At 39.5% G+C, this 20,925-nt stretch overlaps 1 protein-coding gene across 2 annotated transcripts; it reads left to right on the top strand.

Moving 5' to 3' along the window:
• Nucleotides 1-2,325: 2,325 nt before the first annotated feature.
• si:ch73-217n20.1 (sushi, von Willebrand factor type A, EGF and pentraxin domain-containing protein 1) lies at nucleotides 2,326-19,101 on the top strand. 2 transcript variants are annotated; one of them, XM_063015889.1, is made up of 12 exons: nucleotides 2,326-2,381; nucleotides 7,626-7,829; nucleotides 8,481-8,577; nucleotides 9,374-9,447; nucleotides 9,875-10,069; nucleotides 10,155-10,328; nucleotides 14,336-14,731; nucleotides 14,909-14,935; nucleotides 15,655-15,751; nucleotides 15,838-15,911; nucleotides 16,926-17,105; nucleotides 17,728-19,101. In XM_063015889.1, the coding sequence occupies exons 1-12, from the start codon at nucleotides 2,327-2,329 to the stop codon at nucleotides 17,733-17,735; spliced, it is 1,581 nt and encodes a 526-aa protein (XP_062871959.1). In that variant the 5' UTR covers nucleotide 2,326; the 3' UTR covers nucleotides 17,736-19,101. The 2 variants fall into 2 exon arrangements, with proteins under 2 accessions (XP_062871959.1, XP_062871960.1); XM_063015890.1 differs by lacking the exon at nucleotides 14,909-14,935.
• Nucleotides 19,102-20,925: the final 1,824 nt, after the last annotated feature.

Here is a 20,925-nt window from a genome sequence, read left to right as displayed (position 1 = left end):
GAGCTACATTAGATTTCCAGATCCTGCCTTGACTTTTACAGTTTCTCTTAACTGCCTTTTCTTTATTACTGTTCGGACACTGAAATTTGCTTGCTGGAAGGGCTTTGATATTTTTTCTAGCCAAAGGTTTGAGTAAAGCAGAGGCAGGTTTGCTGGTACAGCAATGGTGTTTTATACTTTTTCCTCTGATTTAATTCTAATGTCTGATCTTTTAACAGACTTTACCATGTGTCCAAAGTGTAATACACAATATAGATTATGTGGATAGTATAAGCTACTTTTGTAAATACATGTACGAGGGTTCTTCAAAACGTTTCCGCACTTTTTAAAAAAACTCTATTTATTGAGAATTTCAAAAACAAATCACATCACTTTTCTACATCGTCACCTTCTGCTGCATTTTTCCAGCCACGTACCAACATTTTAATGCCATTAGCAAAAAATTTTTTTGGTTGAGCCACTGATGCACCACTGCTTTCACATCATCATCACATTAAAATCTTCTTCCTCTTAAAGCTTCTTTAAGCGTCCAAAAAGGTGGAAATCTGAAGGTGCTGAATCCAGAATATAAGCGTTTCTCAGTCTCTCAGACACGACCGATTACTACTCCTCCCACCCTCACTGTTTCCAACCAAAATATAAAAATGTGGAAACTTTTTGAAGATCCCTCGTACATTAAGTTAACCTGTTCCAACACCCTACAACAGTATGGCTCTGAATATAAAATTATTCATCATTAAACTATACTCTGCTAACGGTTTGGAAACAAAAAAGTCTACTTCACACTCACACCAACTGTAGAAATTTGCTTGGTCAGAAAACACATTATTTATATGATTAACACAACAGGGTGGCACAGTGGCTAAGTGGGTAGCACCGTCGCCTCACAGCAAGAAGGTCGTGGGTTCGATCCCCAGGCGGGGCGGTCCGGGTCCTTTCTGTGTGGAGTTTGCATGTTCTCCCCGTGCCTGTGTGGGTTTCCTCCGGGTGCTCCAGTTTCCTCCCACAGTCCAAAAACATGCAAGTGAGGTGAATTGGAGATACAAAATTGTGTTCGACTGTGTTCAATATTGAACTTGTAAACTGATGAATCTTGTGTGATGAGTAACTACTGTTTCTGTCATGAATGTAACCAAAGTGTAAAACATGACGTTAAAATCCTAATAATCAAACAAACAAACAATTAACACAGTAAATTCTAAACAATATCTGAAAAACAGCATTTCAGAGATGTATTTATGTTCAAGCATAAACCCCATCAACATCTGGTTATTTGATGTACAATCTTCTATCTATGATGTTCGTTTGACTTTTAAAACCATACAAACATGCATAAAATATCTAACTACCTACTTAACTAGTCACCCAACACCCACATTTAAACAGAGCAGCTACATTAAAATTTAACTTAATGACAATAAAGCCAAAATAATGCCAACCTGATCTTTATCATTTTCATCAGTCTTTTTTATCCTGTCCAGGGTTGTGGCCACTGGAAAACACTGGGCACAAGGCAGGAATACAGCAGACAGGTACAAAAAAACCCCCACAAAAACAACATAACACTGAGAGGACAGAAAGAAACACAGCACCTTGAGACACTTTCATTTAATTGAAATTACATGTAAATACAAAGTACATATAAATAATAATTCTAACACAATATATAATCAAATTATTACACATTATGATTGCAAGTATAATCCCAACACAGAACCCCAATAAACCATAAACACACACATTCAAATCCTACACAAATCCACACAAAGACATCTGAAAGGACAAGTCAAATTACTCTTTTAATAATCCAAAAACATTCTTGTTCAGCTGTTGTGAGTCATAAAGACTGAGTGATTAAGTGAGTAATTAAGTTCAGAGTTTAAGTTGTTTTGCTGATGAATAAAAATAAATCCAGTCCTAGTGGAATCATTACTGTGGTTTAATAGCAGGTTAGATCTTTAGGATCCACATTTAACATGAACACATTTTGAAATAATTTATTATAAAGTTATTTTTATATTTAATCACTCATCAAACATCAGAACTAATAAATCATGTTTATAGACGGAGAATAAAATTCACGTTATAAATAGATGAGCTGGTGATTGACGGTCACGAGCTATAATTTCATTGGTTGATTCGCCACATGTCCCCGCCCACTGTTTGTGTTCAGGCTGCAGTGTTGCTCCGCTCACGCTGGGCGGGACTGAGGCTGCGCAGCGTCTCATCTACACAGGCTGTAACTTCAGCTCAGATCAGTTCGAACCCGGGCTCGGTGAGCTCACATCTCTGGCCACACCATACTGAACGCTCACAGCGCGCTAATATGGCGGACATGTTTTTAACAGGACTGTTACTGCTAAGCTCTGCGCATTTAACGGGTGAGTACCGTTACAGCTCAGTTAGAGTTCAGTTATAGTCCCGTTACAGCTCAGTTAGAGTACCGTTACACTACAGAGTTCAGTTAGAGTAACAGTACAGAGTTTATTTAGAGTACCACTACAGCATAGAGTTCAGTTAGAGTACTGTTACAGCATAGAGTTCAGTTACAGTAACAGTACAGTACAGAGTTTATTTAGAGTACCACTACAGCATAGAGTTCAGTTGGAGTACTGTTACAGCATAGAGTTCAGTTAGAGTACTGTTACACTACAGAGTTCAGTTAGAGTAACAGTACAGTACAGAGTTTATTTAGAGTACCACTACAGCATAGAGTTCAGTTGGAGTACTGTTACAGCATAGAGTTCAGTTAGAGTAACAGTACAGTACAGAGTTTATTTAGAGTACCACTACAGCAGAGTTCAGTTAGAGTACTGTTACAGCATAGAGTTCAGTTAGAGTAACAGTACAGTACAGAGTTTATTTAGAGTACCACTACAGCATAGAGTTCAGTTGGAGTACTGTTACAGCATAGAGTTCAGTTAGAGTACTGTTACAGCATAGAGTTCAGTTAGAGTAACAGTACAGTACAGAGTTTATTTAGAGTACCACTACAGCATAGAGTTCAGTTAGAGTACTGTTACAGCATAGAGTTCAGTTAGAGTAACAGTACAGTACAGAGTTTATTTAGAGTACCACTACAGCATAGAGTTCAGTTAGAGTACTGTTACAGCATAGAGTTCAGTTAGAGTACTGTTACACTACAGAGTTCAGTTAGAGTAACAGTACAGTACAGAGTTTATTTAGAGTACCACTACAGCATAGAGTTCAGTTGGAGTACTGTTACAGCATAGAGTTCAGTTAGAGTAACAGTACAGTACAGAGTTTATTTAGAGTACCACTACAGCATAGAGTTCAGTTGGAGTACTGTTACAGCATAGAGTTCAGTTAGAGTAACAGTACAGTACAGAGTTTATTTAGAGTACCACTACAGCATAGAGTTCAGTTAGAGTACTGTTACAGCATAGAGTTCAGTTAGAGTAACAGTACAGTACAGAGTTTATTTAGAGTACCACTACAGCATAGAGTTCAGTTGGAGTACTGTTACAGCATAGAGTTCAGTTAGAGTACTGTTACAGCATAGAGTTCAGTTAGAGTAACAGTACAGTACAGAGTTTATTTAGAGTACCACTACAGCATAGAGTTCAGTTAGAGTACTGTTACAGCATAGAGTTCAGTTAGAGTAACAGTACAGTACAGAGTTTATTTAGAGTACCACTACAGCATAGAGTTCAGTTAGAGTACTGTTACAGCATAGAGTTCAGTTAGAGTACTGTTACACTACAGAGTTCAGTTAGAGTAACAGTACAGTACAGAGTTTATTTAGAGTACCACTACAGCATAGAGTTCAGTTAGAGTACTGTTACAGCTAGAGATGGACAGATCGGGGTTTTTGGCACCGATTCCGATCTCCGATCTCCTTTCAGGGACATTGGCCGATGGGGGGGGGGGGGGGGATTAGCAGTAAATAAACTTAAAAAGAGCCTCACAGTAAAGATAAACCGGAGCGGGGCGCGTGTGTGTGTGTTTGTGCCTTTAGAAGAGACGCAGTTACAGAGTTACAGAGACGCAGAGTTCACAGTATCGCTATAAGTGATTCATTGATTCATGAGTTGATTCGTTTTTATGTGAAGCGTAAGTTTCTCTTCTCAGTTATCTCTCCGTGTTTACTGTTATTAATTAAATGTCGTGGTTTTAAATAAACACCAGCTACTACAGAACATTCTGTGTGACTCTCTTACATTAAAAAGCTTCATTAAACTGCTATTACCACAGATCTGTAACCGAGTCAGACTCGTTCCATCTAAGGAGCTAAAAGTTTTCTAAAAGTTCAGCAGATGATCCTGAACTAACGAATTTGGTAATGAATAAACTTTTGCCTCGTATTGGCTCTGTAACGTCTTCTGTTCTCATCTACATCACAAGTAAGAACCGCTTACGATTTACCAAAGTGAACCAGGAGTTTATATAACGTGCTGATAGAATCGACTCAGATGTGACCGGGTTGAATTATCTTTTTAAAGTAAATATTACAATCAGCAAAATTACATCGTAAGAGCTTTCACGATAGTTTCTGTACGATGGTTGATGAATGGTGATGTGATGGTTGGTGCTTCGTAGCTCAAAGTCTGGATCAATCCACTGAGCTGTTAACTTAACATGGTCTTTATATATCACACGATCGGATCGGCTACTTTTAGGAAATATCGCCGATAGCATATTTTGATTAAAAATCATCCGATACCGATTCGTAGCCGATCGATCGTCCCATCTCTAGTTACAGCATAGAGTTCAGTTAGAGTACTGTTACAGCATAGATTTCAGTTAGAGTACTCTACACAGTTCAGTTAGAGTAACAGTACAGTACAGAGTTTATTTAGAGTACCACTACAGCATAGAGTTCAGTTAGAGTACTGTTACAGCATAGAGTTCAGTTAGAGTAACAGTACAGTACAGAGTTTATTTAGAGTACCACTACAGCATAGAGTTCAGTTAGAGTACTGTTACAGCATAGAGTTCAGTTAGAGTACTGTTACAGCATAGAGTTCAGTTAGAGTACTGTTACACTACAGAGTTCAGTTAGAGTACCGTTACAGCATAGAGTTCAGTTAGAGTACCGTTACACTACAGAGTTCAGTTAGAGTAACAGTACAGTACAGAGTTTATTTAGAGTACCACTACAGCATAGAGTTCATTTGGAGTACTGTTACAGCATAGAGTTCAGTTAGAGTAACAGTACAGTACAGAGTTTATTTAGAGTACCACTACAGCATAGAGTTCATTTAGAGTACTGTTACAGCATAGAGTTCAGTTAGAGTACTGTTACAGCATAGAGTTTAGTTAGAGTACTGTTACACTACAGAGTTCAGTTAAAGTACCGTTACAGCATAGAGTTCAGTTAGAGTACCGTTACACTACAGAGTTCAGTTAGAGTAACAGTACAGTACAGAGTTTACTTAGAGTACCACTACAGCATAGAGTTCAGTTAGAGTACTGTTACACTACAGAGTTCAGTTAGAGTAACAGTACACTACAGAGTTCAGTTGGAGTACTGTTACACTACAGAGTTCAGTTAGAGTACCGTTACAGTACAGAGTTCAGTTAAAGTACCACTACAGCATAGAGTTCAGTTAGAGTACTGTTACACTACAGAGTTCAGTTAGAGTACCGTTACAGTACAGAGTTCAGTTAAAGTACCACTACAGCATAGAGTTCAGTTAGAGTACTGTTACACTACAGAGTTCAGTTAGAGTAACAGTACAGTACAGAGTTCAGTTGGAGTACTGTTACACTACAGAGTTCAGTTGGAGTACTGTTACACTACAGAGTTCAGTTAGAGTAACAGTACACTACAGAGTTCAGTTAGAGTACCGTTACACTACAGAGTTCAGTTGGAGTACTGTTACACTACAGAGTTCAGTTAGAGTAACAGTACAGTACAGAGTTCAGTTAGAGTACCGTTACACTACAGAGTTCAGTTAAAGTACCGTTACAGCATAGAGTTCAGTTAGAGTACCGTTACACTACAGAGTTCAGTTAGAGTAACAGTACAGTACAGAGTTTATTTAGAGTACCACTACAGCATAGAGTTCAGTTAGAGTACTGTTACACTACAGAGTTCAGTTAGAGTAACAGTACACTACAGAGTTCAGTTGGAGTACTGTTACACTACAGAGTTCAGTTAGAGTACCGTTACAGTACAGAGTTCAGTTAGAGTACCGTTACAGTACAGAGTTCAGTTAAAGTACCACTACAGCATAGAGTTCAGTTAGAGTACTGTTACACTACAGAGTTCAGTTAGAGTAACAGTACAGTACAGAGTTCAGTTGGAGTACTGTTACACTACAGAGTTCAGTTGGAGTACTGTTACACTACAGAGTTCAGTTAGAGTACCGTTACACTACAGAGTTCAGTTAGAGTAACAGTACAGTACAGAGTTCAGTTGGAGTACCGTTACACTACAGAGTTCAGTTAGAGTACCGTTACACTACAGAGTTCAGTTAGAGTAACAGTACAGTACAGAGTTCAGTTGGAGTACCGTTACACTACAGAGTTCAGTTAGAGTAACAGTACAGTACAGAGTTCAGTTGGAGTACTGTTACACTACAGAGTTCAGTTGGAGTACTGTTACACTACAGAGTTCAGTTAGAGTACCGTTACACTACAGAGTTCAGTTAGAGTAACAGTACAGTACAGAGTTCAGTTGGAGTACTGTTACACTACAGAGTTCAGTTAGAGTAACAGTACAGTACAGAGTTCAGTTAGAGTAACAGTACAGTACAGAGTTCAGTTAGAGTAACAGTACAGTACAGAGTTCAGTTAGAGTAACAGTACAGTACAGAGTTCAGTTAGAGTACCGTTACACTACAGAGTTCAGTTAGAGTACCGTTACACTACAGAGTTCAGTTAGAGTAACAGTACAGTACAGAGTTCAGTTGGAGTACTGTTACACTACAGAGTTCAGTTAGAGTAACAGTACAGTACAGAGTTCAGTTAGAGTAACAGTACAGTACAGAGTTCAGTTAGAGTAACAGTACAGTACAGAGTTCAGTTAGAGTACCGTTACACTACAGAGTTCAGTTAGAGTAACAGTACAGTACAGAGTTCAGTTAGAGTAACAGTACAGTACAGAGTTCAGTTAGAGTAACAGTACAGTACAGAGTTCAGTTAGAGTAACAGTACAGTACAGAGTTCAGTTAGAGTAACAGTACAGTACAGAGTTCAGTTAGAGTAACAGTACAGTACAGAGTTCAGTTAGAGTACCGTTACACTACAGAGTTCAGTTAGAGTAACAGTACAGTACAGAGTTCAGTTAGAGTAACAGTACAGTACAGAGTTCAGTTAGAGTAACAGTACAGTACAGAGTTCAGTTAGAGTACCGTTACACTACAGAGTTCAGTTAGAGTAACAGTACAGTACAGAGTTCAGTTAGAGTAACAGTACAGTACAGAGTTCAGTTAGAGTAACAGTACAGTACAGAGTTCAGTTAGAGTAACAGTACAGTACAGAGTTCAGTTGGAGTACCGTTACACTACAGAGTTCAGTTAGAGTAACAGTACAGTACAGAGTTCAGTTGGAGTACCGTTACACTACAGAGTTCAGTTAGAGTAACAGTACAGTACAGAGTTCAGTTGGAGTACCGTTACACTACAGAGTTCAGTTAGTGTGTGTTGTGTGTGTTTCAGTGTGCCAGGTCGTGGGTACATGCGGCTCTCCGGAGCTGTATGCTAACGCACATCTGGAGGATCTGTACGCTCAGCGCTCGCAGTTTAACCACGGAGATAAAGTGAAGTATAAATGTGCAGTGGGGTACGTGACCATACCGGGCAGCACACGCGTGTCCTACTGTGAGAGGGGACAGTGGAGTCCCATCAGCCTGCAGTGTGCCAGTAAGCATGATGATCTGCTGCTACTCTCTATACATTCTGTACACAGTTCACTTTTACTCACCTATTCATCCTGGTCAGGGCTGTGGTGGGTCAGGAATACAGTCTGTATAGGACATTACAGTGCATCACACACACACACACTTACATTTATTTACGTACACCTAGAGGCAATACGGAGCAGCTCATTCACCTTTTACATGATTTTGGGAGGAAAAAGGAAAACGGGGCGTGGAGAGAACATGCCAAACTCCTTGCAGACGAGCACAGTGTCACTAATAGTCAAGCAGTTACTGATATATCAGTGATGATAATTCCAGTAACATAATAATATGCAGCTTGCATTTTTTTCTTTATTAATCAAATAATTCATGATCATTTTTTTTATTTTACCACCACTTCATCCTGGTCAGGGTCGTGGTAGGTGCAGCTTCCCTGGATTCACACACTTTGGACAGTACGCCAATCCATCGTGGTGTGTGTGTTCGCCCTGTGATTGATTGGTGACCTGTCCAGGGTGTTTCCTACCTAGTGAACTGAATCCACCGTGACCCTGAGTAGATAAAGCGGTGGTAAAACAGACACTGAATGAATTTGAATGGATGGATTTGTTGCTCATGTCGTTTTTATTCTTATTATTTAATTTTCTTACAGAAAAAAAGTGCAGCTCGGCTGGAGAAATACTGAACGGTCATATAAAATATGAAGGCAACTTATTTGGGGATGCAGTCTACGCTGAGTGCAACGAAGGGTAATACAAAGAGCTTTATACAATATCTGGCCAAAAGTATTTGGGCACCTGACCATGAGCTTGTTGGACATCTTACTTCGAAAACAAACTGTGTTAAAATAGTGTGTATATAATTTATAGAATTGATTTATTACACCTGTTTGCAGCTGTTGTTGTGGCTAAAACACATAAATTCAATAATTAGAAGTGGTGTACATATATACACCGACCAGGCATAACATTATGACCACTGACAGGTGAAGTGAATAACACTGATTATCTCTTCATTACGGCACCTGTTAGTGGGATATATTAGGCAGCAAGTGAACATTTTATCCTCAAAGTTGATGTTAGAAGCAGGAAAAATGGGCGAGTGTGAGGATCCGAGGGCCAGATTGTGATGGCTAGACGACTGGGTCAGAGCATCTCCAAAACTGCAGCTCTTGTGGGGTGTTTCCGGTCTGCAGTGGTCAGTATCTATCAAAAGTGGAAAGGAACCGGTGGTAAACCGGCGACAGCAGCCAAGGCTCATTGATGCACGTGGGGAGCGAAGGATGGCCCGTGTGGTCCGATCCAACAGACGAGCTACTGTAGCTCAAACTGCTGAAGGAGTTCATGCTGGTTCTGATAGAAAGGTGTCAGAATACACAGAGCAGCGCAGTTGCAGGGCTGTTTTGGCAGCAAAAGGGGGACCAACACAGTATTAGGAACATGGTCATGATGTTACGCCTGATCACTGACTTTTCTGAAGATAAATCTCTCATTATTGTTCATGAATTATTAATTTGATAATGAAATGAATTTCTGTATTTTTCAGCTATGTACTAAAAGGAGATGATGTTAGACATTGCCTTGCTGATGGATGGAGTGGAAGTCCTCCTATTTGTGAAGGTAAGATACGCTTTATACACAAACTGTATCGGGCCCTCCTGTCGTACAGATCTGCCATGCCATTGTGGCCAGCAGGGTGCATGTAGGCGCTGGTGTTTTATTGTATCGGTTCCCTTTACTCATTGTGCCTCTTCTTCATCACAATTTCTTCCTCACATAATTGCTGGTTCCTCTGTTGGCAACCTGTTTTCTGGAAACCACGATACTGGGCTCAATCCTGTCCGGATTTCTACCCAAGCAGATGTCGTCACTCACTCTTGTTTTTCCATGGAACTCGGCCTGTTTTGCACTTTGCGGCCGTTGTGGTGGAACCGCCCTGAACGGCGCCACTGAGATTCGAATCCCTGATCAGTGGCTAGCATGATTTTTAACATGGCATGAAATAATATAATTGATTCTCTCTCTCTTAATCATTCCATCTCTGTAGTCGCGGCCATTCCTACAGTAACATGTTCACCACCACACAAAAAAAGTGCAACATTCCACGGAACCAAAGCAGCATATAAACCAGGAGAGTCCATCTCTTACTCCTGCAACGATGGATTCAGACAGAATGGCATCAACCGGGAGCTCCTGTGTGACGACCTCGGCCGGTGGAGACCTGCTACCCCCAACTGTGAAAGTAAGTCCAGATAAAGTCCAAGCCTTCTTTTGACTAAATTCTTCAAAGTGAGGCAGGTTGATTTATAATCTTTATTTGTTTGTAGAAATCAAGTGTCCAGAATTTCAAGTCGACGGCGGAACAGTGAGCAAGAACAATCTGAGGTTCAACACCAACGCAACCATCACCTGCAGAAGGGGTTACAGACTGAGAGGGGCGAGAGTCGTCACCTGTGCCATGAATAGCTCCTGGGTACCGGCTGTACCCATCTGTGAACCAGGTAACTCATCAGCTGATTCCTTCTACCTCAAATACACAATTCTGTGCCTCATATACACAACTCTGTACCTCATATACCTCGAATACACAATCCTGTACCTCATATACACAATTCTGTACTTCATATACCTCAAATACACAATCCTGTACCTCATATACCTCAAATACACAATCCTGTACCTCATATACCTCAAATACACAATCCTGTACCTCATATACCTCGAATACACAATCCTGTACCTCATATACCTCGAATACACAATTCTGTACTTCATATACCTCAAATACACAATCCTGTACCTCATATACCTCGAATACACAATTCTGTACCTCATATACCTCGAATACACAATTCTGTACTTCATATACCTCAAATACACAATCCTGTACCTCATATACCTCGAATACACAATTCTGTACCTCATATACCTCAAATACACAATCCTGTACCTCATATACCTCGAATACACAATTCTGTACTTCATATACCTCATATACACAATTCTGTACTTCATATACCTCGAATACACAATTCTGTACTTCATATACCTCAAATACACAATCCTGTACCTCATATACCTCAAATACACAATCCTGTACCTCATATACCTCGAATACACAATCCTGTACCTCATATACCTCGAATACACAATCCTGTACCTCATATACCTCGAATACACAATTCTGTACCTCATATACCTCGAGTACACAATCCTGTACCTCATATACCTCGAGTACACAATTCTGTACTTCATATACCTCAAATACACAATCCTGTACCTCATATACCTCAAATACACAATCCTGTACCTCATATACCTCGAATACACAATTCTGTACCTCATATACCTCGAGTACACAATCCTGTACCTCATATACCTCGAGTACACAATCCTGTACCTCATATACCTCGAGTACACAATCCTGTACCTCATATACCTCGAGTACACAATCCTGTACCTCATATACCTCGAGTACACAATCCTGTACCTCATATACCTCGAGTACACAATCCTGTACCTCATATACCTCGAGTACACAATTCTGTACTTCATATACCTCAAATACACAATCCTGTACCTCATATACCTCAAATACACAATCCTGTACCTCATATACCTCGAATACACAATTCTGTACCTCATATACCTCGAGTACACAATTCTGTACCTCATATACCTCGAGTACACAATCCTGTACCTCATATACCTCGAGTACACAATCCTGTACCTCATATACCTCGAGTACACAATTCTGTACTTCATATACCTCAAATACACAATCCTGTACCTCATATACCTCGAATACTTCTGATATCAGACGCTGCTATACAAGCCAAATGTGTAAATTAACACTACATGCTCTCTTCTGTAAGCTTAGAAATAAACAGAATTATTTATAGATTATGGATTATAGTTCAACATCACAAGATTATTTATAGATTAATAAATCAAATATGCATAAATCAGCATTACTGAAAAGTATAACTAATAAAACCTGATCACTGCATTATAATTATACTTGTATACTTGTAATAATGGATTCCCTTATAATTAATACACCTAGTATGCTTTTTTCTTTTTAAAATTGTTATAAATAAAAGTAATTATATAAATATGATATATATTAAAAAGTAATATTTTTTCTCTATTTATTAATTAATTCTTTTAATGTGTTATTATTACATAATGTATTTTTAATTATATTTTTAATAATATTTCTTTACATTTATATAAAATGTTAATATCAATAATAGGTTAAATTAATATATAATAAAAATATATTAATTATTATCATATATATGTACACATTATAGCATGCATAAATATACATAAAGTATTCATAATAGTAAATAATAATAGAAATAATAATAACATTGATTTTCTTTAATTATTATATTAAAATTTTAATAATATTTTAGCATTTAGTCATTCTATAATATATTTTGTTATATTTTATGCATAATAATAGTAAGCTTTGAAATAAAATAAGTTTAATGCTTTAATACTACTACTAATACTACTACTAATAGTAATAATAGTATTAATAATAGATAGATAGATACTAACACTTAAAAAAATTAAAATGAAAAATAAATAAGCATAAATATGTGAATGTCTTTAATTTATTGTAAGTAACTTTCAGCTAAATAGATTTATATTTATTTATATTCTATTTATTTGTTATGTGTACAGTGTATCACAAAAGTGAGTACACCCCTCACATTTCTGCAAATATTTCATTATATCTTTTCATGGGACAACACTATAGACATGAAACTTGGATATAACTTAGAGTAGTCAGTGTACAACTTGTATAGCAGTGTAGATTTACTGTCTTCTGAAAATAACTCAACACACAGCCATTAATGTCTAAATAGTTGGCAACATAAGTGAGTACACCCCACAGTGAACATGTCCAAATTGTGCCCAAATGTGTCGTTGTCCCTCCCTGGTGTCATGTGTCAAGGTCCCAGGTGTAAATGGGGAGCAGGGCTGTTAAATTTGGTGTTTTGGGTACAATTCTCTCATACTGGCCACTGGATATTCAACATGGCACCTCATGGCAAAGAACTCTCTGAGGATGTGAGAAATAGAATTGTTGTTCTCCACAAAGATGGCCTGGGCTATAAGAAGATTGCTAACACCCTGAAACTGAGCTACAGCATGGTGGCCAAGGTCATACAGCGGTTTTCCAGGACAGGTTCCACTCGGAACAGGCTTCGCCAGGGTCGACCAAAGAAGTTGAGTCCACGTGTTCGGCGTCATATCCAGAGGTTGGCTTTAAAAAATAGACACATGAGTGCTGCCAGCATTGCTGCAGAGGTTGAAGACGTGGGAGGTCAGCCTGTCAGTGCTCAGACCATACGCCGCTCACTGCATCAACTCGGTCTGCATGGTCGTCATCCCAGAAGGAAGCTGACGCACAAGAAAGCCCGCAAACAGTTTGCTGAAGACAAGCAGTCCAAGAACATGGATTACTGGAATGCCCTGTGGTCTGACGAGACCAAGATAAACTTGTTTGGCTCAGATGGTGTCCAGCATGTGTGGCGGCGCCCTGGTGAGAAGTACCAAGACAACTGTATCTTGCCTACAGTCAAGCATGGTGGTGGTAGCATCATGGTCTTGGGCTGCATGAGTGTTGCTGGCACTGGGGAGCTGCGGTTCATTGAGGGAAACATGAATTCCAACATGTACTGTGACATTCTGAAACAGAGCATGATCCCCTCCCTTCGAAAACTGGGCCTCATGGCAGTTTTCCAACAGGATAACGACCCCAAACACAACCTCTAAGATGACAACTGCCTTGCTGAGGAAGCTGAAGGTAAAGGTGATGGACTAAACCCAATTGAGCACCTGTGGCGCATCCTCAAGTGGAAGGTGGAGGAGTTCAAGGTGTCTAACGTCCACCAGCTCCGTGATGTCATCATGGAGGAGTGGAAGAGGATTCCAGTAGCAACCTGTGCAGCTCTGGTGAATTCCATGCCCAGGAGGGTTAAGGCAGTGCTGGATAATAATGGTGGTCACACAAAATATTGACACTTTGGGCACAATTTGGACATGTTCACTGTGGGGTGTACTCACTTATGTTGCCAGCCATTTAGACATGAATGGCTGTGTGTTGAGTTATTTTTAGAAGACAGTAAATCTACACTGCTATACAAGTTGTACACTGACTACTCTAAGTTATATCCAAGTTTCATGTCTAGTGTTGTCCCATGAAAAGATATAATAAAATATTTGCAGAAATGTAAGGGGTGTACTCACTTTTGTGATACACTGTATGTTATATTCTATGTATTTGTTATTCAATTATTATTATAAACATATAATTTACTTTGGACCTGTTGGGGCTCTGTGGAGTTAAAAAGCTTAAACATGTCATATATAAAAAAGCTTTATAGTTAAAAAGACCTGATTATGTAAGTCTTCATTAGCATGTAGATCACAGTGTACGATGGATTGTCTTTTTTTCTCTTTCTCATTGTTGCTTTGCTTTGTGTGCCAGGCGTGTCTCTGTCGCGGGTGAAGGTCACCTGTCCACCTCCCGCCGTGCCCAACAGCCTGGGACAAGTCCGAAACAAAATGTCCTACAACGTTGGAGAGCGCGCCACCATCGTCTGTCAGGACGGCTTTGAACTGTCAGGGTCATCAGAGATCACATGTGGACAGAGAGGGCAATGGCATGACACACCTGAGTGTCATCAAGTCATGTCCACTCCTGAGAGGTGCCTGCGCCCCCCGTACTTTGCCAATGCGTACGCCAGACATGAGCTGAAGGATCAGTATAGTGATGGTGAGAACATTGAGTACATTTGTCATGTTGGTCACCGCTTTGCTGGAGGATTGAGGAGGATCGAGTGCAGGAACGGCCGCTGGACCAAATTAGACATGAGATGTGAAAGTACGTACCTTCTTTTATTGTACTTTAATTTGTGAATATGTACTTGCTTGAGTATGTGAGTCTCAGAGGGGCACTTACTAATATTAATATTAATAACAACACTTATTATACTCAGAATTTAGAAGCACTACTCATAATAAATGTTATATTTTTATAAATATATGTATTTTTATTCAGGGTTATTCAGGGTAGCACAGTGGCGTAGTAAGTAGCACAGTCACCTCACAGCAAGAAGGGTCTGAGTTTGATTCCCAGACGGCCAGAGTCCTTTTTTTCCCAATTTTCCTCCCAATCTGATTGTATCCAATTACCTGATTGCATTACGCTTCCTCTCTACTGATGCTGATCTCCGACATACAGTCATTGGAAATTTGCCCTCAGTGTGTGTGTGTGTGTGTGTGTGTGTGTGTGTGTGTGTGCCTTCCCTGTGATGGACTGGCGACCCAGCCGGGGTGTTTCCTACCTTTCACCCGGTGAAATTGGCGATGAAACAAGACAGTGAATGAATGAATAAATGTTTTTTCATTTTTAATACAAATAATACTATTAATAATATATTACATGTGAACCATAAATAACTGATAATTGATGTAGTAGGGCGGCCGGTGGCCTCACAGAAAAAAGGTCCTTTCTATGTGGAGTTTGCATGTTCTCCCCGTGTCTGTGTGGGTTTCCTCCGGGAGCTCCGGTTTCCTCTGATGAATCTTGTGTAACCAGTAACTAGCATTTCTGTCATGATTGTAACCAAAGTATAAAACATGACATTAAAATCCTAATAAATAAATAATTGATGTATTACACCTGTTAGCAATAGCTGTGGCTCAAACACATTCACAAAATAGAAGGGGTGTCCCAATACTTTCGTCCATATAGTGTATGTTTGTAATCATTTCAAAGTTGGAATTATTTTCCTTTCTATCTAGAGAAGAAATGCGGCTCTGCCGGGGAGATCGAGAACGGCCAGTTTCGATACTCGGGTGCTTCGTTCGGTGACATGGCTACAGCTCAGTGTAATGAAGGGTGAGGACTGAAGCTCTGGAACACAAGAACTCTGTACCAAGTGCATCACACATGACGTTCTGATGATCACGTGTTTGTGTTCGTAGGTACCAGCTGGTCGGTCCGGAGATCAGGACCTGTACAGCGTATGGATGGGATGGCAGGGTGCCCGTCTGTGAGGGTAGGTGTTTCTGTATTGTGAATGTAAACACTGGTGAGCTTGTTTTTATTGGTTTGTAGCAAGCCGGGCGCTTGGGTGGTGCAGCTGTCTGTTACGCAAACACAACACTGCAAGGATCCAGGTTCTAATCTCAGTGGTGAGATAGTCAGACATGATTGGCTATGTCTGGGAAACAGGATTGATCAGCCATAACATTAAAACCACCTCCTTGTTTCTACACTCACTGTTCATTTTATCAGCTCCACTTACCATATAGAAGCACTTCGTAGTTCTACAATTACTGACTGTAGTCCATTTATTTCCCTACATACTTTTTTAGCCTGCTTTCACCCTGTTCTTCAATGGTCAGGACCCCCACAGGACCACCACAGAGCAGGTATTATTTAGGTGGTGGATCGTTCTCAGCACTGTAGTGACACTGACATGGTGGTGGTGTGTTAGTGTGTGTTGTGCTGGTATGAGTGGATCAGACACAGCAGCACAGCTGGAGTTTTTAAATACTGTGTCCACTCACTGTCCACTCTATTAGACACTCCTACCTAGCTGGTCCACCTTGTAGATGTAAAGTCAGAGACGATCGCTCATCTATTGCTGCTGTTTGAGTCGGTCATCTTCTAGACCTTCATCAGTGGTCACAGGACGCTGCCCAGGGGGCGCTGTTGGCTGGATATTTTTGGTTAGTGGACGATTCTCAGTCCAGCAGTGACAGTGAGGTGTTTAAAAACTTCAGCAGCGCTGCTGTGTCTGATCCACTCATACCAGCACAACACACACTAACACACCACCACCATGTCAGTATCACTACAGTGCTGAGAATACAGTACAGTACAAGTGAGGTGAATTGGAGATACAAAATTGTCCATGACTGTGTCTGATATTAAACTTGAACTGATGAATCTTGTGTGAGCAGTAACTACCTGTTCTGTCATGAATGGAACCAAAGTGTGTAAAACATGACGTTAAAATCTTAATTAATAAATAAATAAATCATATTTCTGTGTGTGTGTGTTAAAGCTGTGATGTGTCCTGACCCCCCGAGAGTACCTGGTGCAGAAGTGTTTGTAGTGGCAGATGGACCAATCAGATATCGTAACACAGCATCGTACAGATGTCGCTATGGCATGTTGATCGGCGATTCGGACATTTACTGCACCAGAGACGGCACCTGGAGCGAGCCGCTACCCCGCTGTCGAGGTTAGCACAGGTTTTGTGAAATTATGACACACATTTTCTATATAGATGCACTCTGTGGGTATACAATCACTGTCACCCCTGTGTGTCCTAGCTAGTAATTGAAAGAGGCTGACTGACCAGATAATATTTGAGTGATTATGAGTGTATGATATGAGTGTATCAGGTGCAGCAATGTTGTTGGGACACCAAAAACATCGGCACACCCCCTGTAATTACTTAATTACTGAATGAATGTGTTTTAGCTGTAACAGTTTAGGGAAGGCCCTTTCCTATTCCAGCATGACTGGAGTTTCTATAAAGTATAGAGTTTGCTTTGTGCACAGTGTCCTGCACAGAGAGAGTCCCGTCCTTAGCCCAACTGAGGCTTTCTTGACCAACATCAGTGCCCGACCATACAAATGCCATACTCTTTTTGACTGAATGGGCACAAATTCCCACAGGTGTACTTGAAAGAGTTGTGAGAAGCCATCTCAAAAGAGCAGCTGTTGTGATAGCTGAAAGTATCACATAGAGGTCACTCTGTTATGTCCAGCAAGCTCATGGTCAGGTGTCTTTTGGCCATATAGTGTCACTTTCCCAGAATGCTCTGATGTTGATTGTGTGTTCCCCCCCCCCCCCACAGTTTCGTGAATGAGAACAAAGCTGCGCTGCCTGATGGAGCAACATCATGTATAAGCTCTTCTTCAGTCCATATTATTATTTACTGCACTTTCTGAGCTGTGACTTAACTTACAAACTTAATATTTAAATGCTTATAAATATAATATTTAATAAAATCAAATCATTCTCATTAATCTTCAGGTAAAGATTTTTTTGTGCTGCACTTATAATAATATTATTAGAACAATACAGGTAGTGTAAGAAAAAGTAATTGCCCCCTTTTCTTTGCTTTGTTTACTATTCATTTGAACCCGGAATGAGTTTAGTTCAGTAAATGGAATGGGCAGTTGTAGCCTAGTGGTTAAGGTTCTGGACTAGTAAATGAAAGGTTGCTGGTTCAAGCCCCACCACTGCCAGGTTTCCACTGTTGAGCCCTTGAGCAAGGCCCTCAACCCTCATTAGCTTAGACAATATATACTGTCACATCACTGTAAGTCGCTTTGGCTAAATGCCAAAAACATAAATGTCTGTGTAGAAGCCCAGCTGGCTGATAGCACTACCGAGATTCAAACCCAGATCTGAGCAGTGGTGGGCTTGCGTAATAAATCATTGAGCCACCCAGGCACCCTCAACTCGCTCATTATTCCTTCATTGTCCCTCTAACTGTATCCGTTCATCTTGTGGCTAGACGTCCTCTTTCTCTCTTACCTTCAACTTTATAGTACCCATAAAAATGCTTAATTGGTACCATAGCAACTACACAGCAACTAAATGGAAATACATGAATTTTGGGTACATTTTAATGTATTTTCTTTGTGCAGACCGGCATTAAATTAGTTATTTTATATTAAAACTGCTCGTTTAATCTTAATAATCAATAAATCACGATCATGACATGGTGTTCACATTAAAATGTTGCTTGATTTTGCTGGTTTCAGTACTGATAAAATCAAGGCTGGCCGTTTTATTTAACTTATTTATAATTATTGAAATTGCTTTATCAGTTAACTAAGAGGAAATTGCTTTTTTTCCCCCACAATAGTGATGTGTAAGCTGAATATCTTTATTTTATCTTTATTAACTTACGTTCTATGTTATAATGTGTTTAATAATTCGATCATTTAATGCAACAGAAACAGTGTAGAAGGGTTGAATGACTTTAGGAGCTGAAATACAGACTTTACCTGGATTCAGTTTGCACCCTCAAGGTTGCCAGCGCTTGCCCAGGTAGATCTCTGAGGTAAAATGTGCTGAATGCTTCGGCTTAGTATCTTTATCAGTGTAACTAAATAATCGATATGTTTTTTTGTAGCTTAATCATTATGGCTGGTTGATGGATGTCTCTTTTTAAAATGAAATATCTGTTCTATTATCAATAAAATTATACAAAGCATGACGAAGTGTGTGTTGAAGATTATTATTTGCATGTTGGTGTAAATATGAAACATCAAAGGAAAAGTCATAAAGGAACATGAATATGCATTATCTTTTCATTTCTTTTTCATGTTGTACCACTGCTGTATCCTGGTCAAGGTCTTGATAGGTCCAGTCTTCGTCACTGAGCGTAAAACATTAACACACGACGGACAAGATGCCAATCCATCAAGGGGGCATAATCAATCATAACCATAAATCCCAGTGGTAGTGGGCTAGTGTAATTTATTATTGCTGTGCCACTTGTGTGTCCCGACTATACACTATATGGCCAAAAGTATTTGGACACCTACAATGAGCTTGTCGGTCATCCGATTTCCAAATAAATGACATTAAAATGTGATCTTTTAAGCTACAGCCACTCTTCTGAGAAGGCTTCTCACAAGGAATTTGTGCCCATTCAGTCAAACAAGGCTTTGTATGGCTGGGTACTGATGCAGCTCAAGAAAGCCTTAGTTGATGTTCCAGTTCATTCCAAGGCTGTTAAGTGGGGCTGAGGTCAGGGCTCTGTGCAGGAGTTTCTTTAAACCAAAATTCTCTTCATGTTTTTCTAGAGCTTATGCTGGCGCAGAAAAGGGCCTTCCCTTAACTGTTGCTGCAAAGTTGGAAGCATATAATTTTCTTCATATAACTGATTTATTACACCTGTAATTGAAATTGCTGTGACTAAAACATGGATTTAATAATTAGAAGGAGTGTCCGAATACTTTAGTCCATATATTGTACATCATGATTTCCCCAAATGTAAGAAGATCCATACAGAGGAAAGCATGGATGGGTACTGATGTAGACTTTTAGTAACGTGAGTATTTACGATGTTCTACATGATTGTGTTTACATTTTTTAAGAAGTGCAAATGGCAAAGAAAATAAACAAGACTGACAGTCGTTTGTATGAACACCAATACTTTTCATTGAAAAAGACATTACAAAATCCAGACATTTTTACATGAGCATAAACAATTTCAAGTGCAAATACCATAACCAACTCCATAAAAACACTGTGGCCAAGTCTTATTCTCAAAGGAAATGAAACAAAAAAAAATTACAATTAAACATAATTTTTAACGAATGCGTCTGAATTTGCATTTACTTCACCAAAGACAACCAACAGAGTTCTTCCTTTGCCATGGGCTGTCAAATTTATATCGTATTATAAACAACCCTTTAAAAACAAAACAAAAAAAAGCAAGAAGCTGATCATGAAGAGTTTGGTAGTATTAAACAGACTGAGGTACTAAACCTATAAAATGAAGTTACATAATTGACAAGATTACTTGTATCTGTTCTTAAAAAAACAAAACCCTGTATTCTGACATTCTGAGCCACGCTTGTCACAAGCAGCCATGTGTGATGTAGAAAGAACAATCAAAGCTGTGGATGAAGAAGTGCTCTCCTGCTAGCATGTTCAGCCTCTCTATGCTAAGGAAGCAGCTTGAAGGGATATTTGTGCTGAAGTTTTTTCGGACACGGTTTACGTACCATTTAAACCACCAGTTCTGCTCCCACTTTGTATGTGGTTTGAACTGTAAAACTAATGGGAACATTTCTCCTCTGTGGCTGTTGGATACTAACAAGTGACACTATTTACAACCAGTCCAGGCAAACACTTACTGAATGATTATGATGCGAATGCTGTTGTACTGTTGACGGGTGTGTTGTAATAATACTGGACGCAAAATGTATTGCAGTCTTGGTTTGATCTTTTGGAAGGGAAAATGCTTAAAAAAAACTTACACACAAGCCAGAAAAAAAAAAACATGATTTCTTTTCTTTTAAAAGGTCTA

This window comes from Trichomycterus rosablanca, chromosome 19 (genome assembly GCF_030014385.1).
Source record: "Trichomycterus rosablanca isolate fTriRos1 chromosome 19, fTriRos1.hap1, whole genome shotgun sequence".
NCBI lineage: Eukaryota > Metazoa > Chordata > Actinopteri > Siluriformes > Trichomycteridae > Trichomycterus > Trichomycterus rosablanca.
This window is presented reverse-complemented; position numbering and strand designations above follow the sequence as displayed.

What these genes read in the sequence shown, in the direction of transcription:
- si:ch73-217n20.1 (XM_063015889.1), top strand. Translation starts at nt 2,327, where the DNA reads ATGGCGGACATGTTTTTAACAGGACTGTTACTGCTAAGCTCTGCGCAT. An exon ending in CATCAGCCTGCAGTGTGCCA is followed by an intron (nt 7,830 to 8,480) that starts GTAAGCATGATG and finishes ATTTTCTTACAG; the next exon opens with AAAAAAAGTGCAGCTCGGCT. An exon ending in ATTAGACATGAGATGTGAAA is followed by an intron (nt 14,732 to 14,908) that starts GTACGTACCTTC and finishes ATTTTTATTCAG; the next exon opens with GGTTATTCAGGGTAGCACAG.